Source organism: Palaemon carinicauda, chromosome 8 (genome assembly GCF_036898095.1).
Source record: "Palaemon carinicauda isolate YSFRI2023 chromosome 8, ASM3689809v2, whole genome shotgun sequence".
In the NCBI taxonomy this organism is placed as follows: domain Eukaryota; kingdom Metazoa; phylum Arthropoda; class Malacostraca; order Decapoda; family Palaemonidae; genus Palaemon; species Palaemon carinicauda.
In genome coordinates, this window is record NC_090732.1 from 166,923,460 (window position 1) to 166,931,342 (window position 7,883).

General features: G+C 35.4%; 1 protein-coding gene across 1 annotated transcript; it reads left to right on the plus strand.

Moving 5' to 3' along the window:
- The first annotated feature begins 4,976 nt into the window (after positions 1 to 4,976).
- Positions 4,977 to 6,552, plus strand: LOC137645085 (uncharacterized). The gene is made up of 4 exons (XM_068377936.1): positions 4,977 to 5,020; positions 5,662 to 5,803; positions 6,125 to 6,244; positions 6,420 to 6,552. Exons 1-4 carry the CDS (start codon positions 4,977 to 4,979, stop codon positions 6,525 to 6,527), a joined length of 414 nt encoding a protein of 137 aa, XP_068234037.1. The 3' UTR covers positions 6,528 to 6,552.
- Positions 6,553 to 7,883: the final 1,331 nt, after the last annotated feature.

The window sequence follows — 7,883 nt, forward strand, 5'->3', positions numbered from 1 at the left end:
GTGGATTTAATACTAGAGTGGGGAAAGACCAGCATTTTTGGGAAGGTGTTTTGAGCCACAATGGCGTTGGTAAAATGAACAGCAATGGCATCAGACTCTTGTCCCTATGTTCAAAACACAACATGGCAATAACCAACTCATTATTATTATTATTATTATTATTATTATTATTATTATTACGAGTTAAGCAACAACCCAAGTTGGAAAAGCAAGATGCTATAAGCCCAAGGGCTCCAACAGGGAAAAATAGCTCAGTGAGGAAAGGAAATAAGATAATAAATAAACGATATAAGAAGTAATGAACAATTAAAATAGAATATTTTAAAAACATTAACAACATTAAAACATATATCATATATAAACGATAAAAGGACTTATGTCAGCCTGTTCAATATAAAAACATTTGCTGCAAGTTTAAACTTTTGAAGTTATACTGAATCAACTACCCGATTAGGAAGATCATTCCACAACTTGGTTACAGCTGGAATAAAACCTCTAGAGTTCTGTGTAGTATTGAACTCCATGATGGAGAAGGCTTGACTATTAGAATTAACTGCATGTCTAGTATTATGAACAGGATGGAAATGTCCGGGAAGATCTTAATGTAAAGGATAGTCATAAATATAAAAATCTTATGCAATATGCATAATGAACTAATTGAACGACAGTGCCATAGATTAATATCTATCTCAGGTATAAGATTTTTTAATAGCCCGTAAGTTCCTGTCTAACAAATTAAGATGAGAATCAGCATCTAAATACCAGATAGGAGAACAATACTCGAAACAAGGTAGAATGAAAGAATTACAACACTTCTTCAGAATAGATTGATCACCAAAACTCATAACAGACTTTCTCAATAAGCCAATTTTTTGTCACCTAAAATTTTAAAAGAGTCATACAAAGTTAAAGAAACATTCTCAATGCTTAGATCCGGATGTTGAGGAGCCACAGTCCTTGACATAATGTATATACAATCATACTCTGAGTTTTGTTAGGATTCATCTTCATACCCCATAATTTGCACCATGCGCTAATTCTAGCTAGATCTCCATTAAGGGATTCAGCAACCCCAGATCTACATTCAGGGGATGGAATTGATGCAAAGAGAGTAACATTATCTGCATATGCAACAAGCTTGTTTTCTAGGCCAAACCACATGTCATGTGTATATAGTATGAAAAGTAATAGGCCAGAAGAAGAATAAATATTAGACTTCGTGGATGCACTCTATGTCAAAATAGTGACATCTACTTGACTTTGTTCTTGCCAGACAACGTGACCAAAACGAATTATTTCAGATTGGAACAATGAGAAGTGCCGAATATTCGACAGATCTCATCCTTATTCAAACCTTACAATAGCTCAAACTAAGGCCCCGGACACCTTGAATATCTTCTACCAAGAAAATTAATTGCAATGTTTTATAAAAACATTGATACAAGGGAAAACTATCGCAGTTCAATTGCAGTAATATATCTAGCCTTTCACCTATTGAGCCTGGCAACAATATAGATATCGATAGTGAATGGTTAAACCTAAAAGTACTAATCCATCACTCGGCAGAGGAAACCCTGGGATTCTCCACACCTAACCACAAGTACTGGTTTAACAAATATGCAGAAGACTTACATGACCTCATCAAAAAGAAAAGCAGAGCACATAATGCTTGTCTTGAACCCGAGCTCCTGTTCACTAAAGACTGCATTTCATAATCTTAGAGCTGAAACTCAGAGAATATTACGTAACATGGAAAACAACTGGTGGCTTGCTCGCTCAGCGAAATTGCAGTCTTTCAGATAGAAACGACCAACACGGTTTCTACAATGAGCTTAAATCCATTTATGAACCAATAAAACGTAATGTAACACCTGTGTGGTCATCTGAAGGATATTTTTTGAAAGATAAGCAACACGTCAGGGGCCTTCTTAATCAAAGAAACCCTACGAAACCCACCATCACGGACGTCCTCACTACACTACCTCCAGTAATGGCTCTTGATGACCAGCCAACCTTTAGTGAAACTAAAGAAGCCACCAAAGCCCTAGAAAATAACAAAAGCCTTGGACCAGATGGATTGCCCTGTGAGCTTTTCAAGGAGGGACAATACCAACTCCATCAGCTCCTCCACAACCTTATATTGTCCAGCAGGACTCTTGAAAAGGTCCCAAAAGAATTATAAGACCCTAATATAATTACAAGCTACAAACGGAAAGGAGATCGCTCAATATGTGACAATTATCGAGGCATATCCCTCCTTGCTGTTGCTGGTAAAATTCTAGCAAGGATTATGTTCTCAAGACTATCAAGACTGTTATCAGGAACCATACTTCCGGATTCGTAATTTGGCTTTCGTTTAGTTCGAAGCTCTTGCAATATGATTTTTGTCACCTGTCAACTACAAGAACAAATATCATGAGCAAAACCATGATCTATATATTGCTTTCGTTGATTTGACCAAAGCTTTCGACACTTAATTGTGAACTTATATGGAATGCTTTCTCCAAATTTGGTGTCCCACCCAAATTCATCAACATCCTAACGGATCTGCCCGACAATATGAAGGTTGAAGGGAAAAATAGCTGTAGCAAATCAGAGCCCTTCAGTGTCAGAGTTGGAGTGAAACAAGGATGCGTAGTCTTTTTAACCTTAAGCGTCTGCACTCAGAAACAAAAACCACAATAGCACATCTTCTAGACTGCGCTCAAAGAACCCACACACCTGAGGCTCTCCACCACAGTCTCGAAACAGTCTCCTCCATCTATGAAGCCAGGGGGCTTGAATTAAATATTGCCAAAACAGAAGTAATTGCTCAAAGAAATAATAATGAATAGCCATTAACATTCCAAATTAACAGAGGAAATGTTAAACAAGACGAAAGTTTCACTTATCTTGGCAGTGTGCTCTCCATCAAGCACAACATAGATGAATAAATCATATCTCGAATCAACCAAGCATCAGCATCCTTTGGACATCTTTGATCCAGAGTATTCGATAACAACAACCTAAAGACAGATACTTAAGTCTATGCAGCTGTATGCCTCTCGATCCTACTTTATGGTGCAGAATCCTGGACTGTCTACCGCCACCTCAAAAAAACTATGGAAGTCTTCCATGTTAGATGTTTACAGCGCATCCTTGGAATAACATTGAGATAAAATCCTGCATACAGAAATATTACAACGTGCCAAATCAATCAGCGTAGAGGCCACACTAGCAAAAAGACAATTTAGATGGACTGGACATATACGTATGCCAGAACACTGCCTCCCTCGTCAGGTCTTGTTTGGACAGCTCCCTAATGCATGTCGAAACCCTGGGGTCCAGATGAAGAGATATGAGGTAACATAAAAGCAATACTCAAGAAATGCAACATTAATCCAGAAGATCTTGAAGTTAGTGGTTGCAAGAGACCACGGTGTCGTACGTTGTGAAGTGCTGGGGTAGCTAGACTGGAAGATGAATGAATCCTAGCAAGACAGCAACGCAGGGAACGAAGACAAAATCATCCCATGGGAGTCCTCCCACTGAATCCCAACTGGACCTACCAGATGTGGGGTAGTGTCTGTGGTTCTAGGATTGGTCTGCAGTCATACACAATGGCATCAGCGACAGCAACACTAATTTAATCATCATCACCACCATAGTTATCATTTAAGGAAGCAGTAGTCGTCATTGACTTGAGGGACAGCCATAGTAGTATATATACAATATATATATATATATATATATATATATATATATATATATATATATATATATATATATATATATATATATATATATGTATATATATATATGTATATATATGTATATATATACATATATATATGTATATATATATATACAGTATATATATATATATATATATACTGTGTATATATATATATATATATATATATACTGTGTATATATATATATATATATATATATATATATATATATATATATATATATATATATATATATATATATATATATATATATATATATATACTTGTGTCCCATGTCGCCAGATAATGAGATATCAGAATACATGTTTTTTCACTTTTATTACAAAAGGTTCGGGAATGCACTTTGCACAGCGAGATAATCTTTAGACGAGTACCATATTGCTTTTGGGAGCCCGCTAGTGGTATTGACACTCCCTCCGAGCAAGTAATCCAATGTTGCTCTGTCAATATGCTGAAACTACTAGAATTTGCGGAAATACTAAAATTTGCGGAAATGTCCACTGTAATTGAAATATACTCTTACCATACCACTTAAGACTCGCCACCTATAACAGAGTTCGGTGATCTAGCACAACAATTTATTGCAGTCATAGTACTCTTAAAAAGGCCATTGATCTCACTGTATAAAGCACATATACATCTACATATTTTATACAAGGCTTAGGACACATGTAAATACTCTTGTGTTTATATATACACACAGATATATATATATACAGTATATATATATATATATATATATATATATATATATATATGTATATATATACATATATATATAAACTTATATATATATATATATATGTATATATATATATATATATATATATATATATATATATATATATATATATATATATATATATATATCTAACAGGGATGATCCCAAAGACAACACAAGGAAACAGTCTCTATGTAATGCTTCCCTTAACTGATGGTTTTTAGGTTCTACTAACTACTTCATTGTTACTGATATATTAAAAACGAGGAAAAGGAACTCGCAAATTCCAGTGGCTATCGCTCAGACAAGTGGCCTATAGCCACTTGAGAATTATCTAATAACTCCAACATTTCCCATATATCCATTGAAAATACCATTAACTATTACGCAATGTTCCCAACGAAGATATCTGTCCCACGCTGATGAAGAAGAGTCTTTTTTTATGCAACTCCTTCCTAGTATATAATGCTGGGTTGGCCAGCTACAGCGTCACTTCCTCCCCCTGAGAAAAGTCGTTCATCATGAAGGTTGTTCTTCTTCTTCTTGCTGCCATTGCTGCGGCCAAGTAAGTGATCGAAAGGCTGGTCTGCTGAGTAGCCCTGTGTTCACAAAGATAGCACTCCATTTTCTCACTATGTTCTTTAATTAATCTGACACTGGATTTGAACAGTAACATCAATTATATATACCTAATGTTGTGATATTACACAATTTTATATAAGCATCCGGATGAGGAGCTCCATAGAAATCCAGGTTGTCTCGTAATGCTCTGTAGGCAGTACTAAAGAGTATTTGTAGTGTCCCTTTTGTCTTTAACAGTCTTCACTTTTTAACCCTCTGCTTATGGGCATTCTTGCTTCCTTTCTTTCATCATGGCATAAAGCCTTATAATTTTTTATCATATTGCAATTGAGGGTGTTTCTCTAAGTTGTATCTAGGTGCTGAACTTCTTTCCTGGGCCAGTGCTGGTCCATACATCCCAAATTCTCATATCTTTTGTGAACATGGATCCAAACAACTGAAGTTTCTTATCTTTATATAACAACACCCTATCAACCATAGGGTAAAGCATAGTATGTCAGTAAGACACTAAGCGATAGACCTGAAACACAGTTGTCTCCTAATGCTTTGAATGCAGGATAGAGATAGCGTGTGTCACAGAAGATAAAATTTGAAGATCTCATTCGTTTGTTTATGCGTTCCAAGTGCTGAATTAGAGCCATGGTGTCGCTGTGCTGCCTTCGTGAACTACGAATTTGTGCAAATGATGGTATTCGAAACTGCAGATGTGATCATCGATTCGTGTGATGCTGATGTTGACAAGTGCAGGAGCCGCTGCGCCGAACAGGCATGTTATTTACTCCACTTGCTACTAAAATTAAAAGAGAATTGCATTAGTTTACTTATTAAGTTATCTTTATAATATAGAGATTATTCACCTCTGAACTCTTTCCAATATTACTGCATAATATTTGATTTTTATGAAAGATATTTTTTTTTATTGTAGAATTACTCCTTCCTTTGATGTAAATAGCTTCTGGTTAATCATTATGATTTGTGTCCCACTTCCTTATCTTCTTCCGCATTATCTAAAGAACATTACTCTGCACCAACTCCAGTCATAATCTTTTAGTTGATAAATCCATTTCCCTTTCAAACCATTTTCTAGTTGAATGAGGCTAGCAACAACGGAGATCTTTGGTACATGACTGAAGATGGTATTACTGTTGGTCAATACCTCTGCTCTTATCTCATGAGGCACTTGGTCACCTACTTCTATAACAATGTGGTGAGTGATGAAAGTTATTGTCAATGCATTTCAAAGTAAACATTGTTTCACTTCCTACATATTCTAGATAGAACTTCTTTGTTTTTTTATGCATGGGCTTGATTCATGCATATGTAAGAAAGGAAATGTAAACTGCACTCATGATAATAATTTGGCCATTTTCCCTGCAATTAAGGTATATGGATACTACGAAGTGTGTGGAGGAGCCTGGCAGTACGCTGATGTTAAATCTCAGCAGATGCTTTGCTGTAATGGAGGTGAACATGCGCACTGTCTCACTTAAGACACAAGCTCAAGCTTCTTTCGGCCACACCACTGATGGATGACACAGCGGGGAAGATTTCTCAACCGAACCATTTACGATGCATAGTTTTTGGAAATGTTTGAGCAACAAATTTTCCAAATTTTACGTATCGTGGTTGAGGCTGTAGATGAAGAGGAACATTGTACAACTTCTGTTGGTGTGAAACTGTTATTCATTAAATCTCCATTAAGGAGGAAAGTTTGAAATTTTCATTTTCGTTTCCCCAATTGGAACCCATAATTTGTTAGTTTATGACATTTTTGGTATTAAAGAAAATAGATAAGGAAATATTTTTGTGTTTCTAAATTTAGACTAATAGATCTCTATCAGACATGAAAATTTTAGCATTTCCCAAGACAAAAGTATGGTCAGTCCTGTTAGAAATAATGTATAGCCCTCAGTGCACCATTGGTCTTATTCTACACCAAGGTATTTTTACAACCTTCTGGTCCGTTTGGCGTTCTTTACGTCTAGTTGCTACGAGTTTACTTCTCTTTTATATTCATGTATGCATATTTTACAAAATATGTAAACTTGGATTTCAATGGAAAAGAAATTTTCTCAGTTATGCGATGAGAAAATGAAAAACTCGTATTGCTAAGAGTTTTTGTTCTGAGATAAGCTGAAATAAGATGTTCCATAATAGGAGCATGCTGCTCAAATGCATATTTTTTTATGAGTGTTGGCACTTAAAGGGTTAATCTCTTATTTTAATTACCATTATCTGTAGCTTGGTTTTAATTAGTTTATTTTGTTACTGCAAAGAAAATTTGAATGTTGAAATTTTTAGTTTAATTAGTGTGAATAACATGTCTGAGTATGAAGCCAGAAAGAAGGATTTATTCACTCAAAGACAATTATTATTATTATTATTATTATTATTATTATTATTATTATTATTATTACTTGCTAAGCTACAACCCTAGCTGGAAAAGCAGGATGCTATAAGCCCAGGGGCTCCAACAGGGAAAATAGCCTAGTGAGGAAAGGAAACAAGGAAAAATAATTTTTTTTTAAGAACAGTAACAACATTAAGATATATATTTCTTATATAAACTATAAAACTTTAACAAAACAAGAGGAAGAGAAATAAGATAGAATAATGTGCCCGAGTGCACACTCAAGCAAGAAACCTCTAATCCAAGATAGTGGAAGATCATGGTACGGAGGCTATGGCACTACCCAAGACTTAGGGAACAATGGTTTGATTTTGGAGTGTCCTAGAAGAGCTGCTTACCATAGCTAGAGAGTCTCTTATACCCTTACCAAGAGGAAAGTGGCCACTGAACAATTAAAGTGCAGTAGTTAACCCCTTGAGAGAAGAAGAATTGTTTG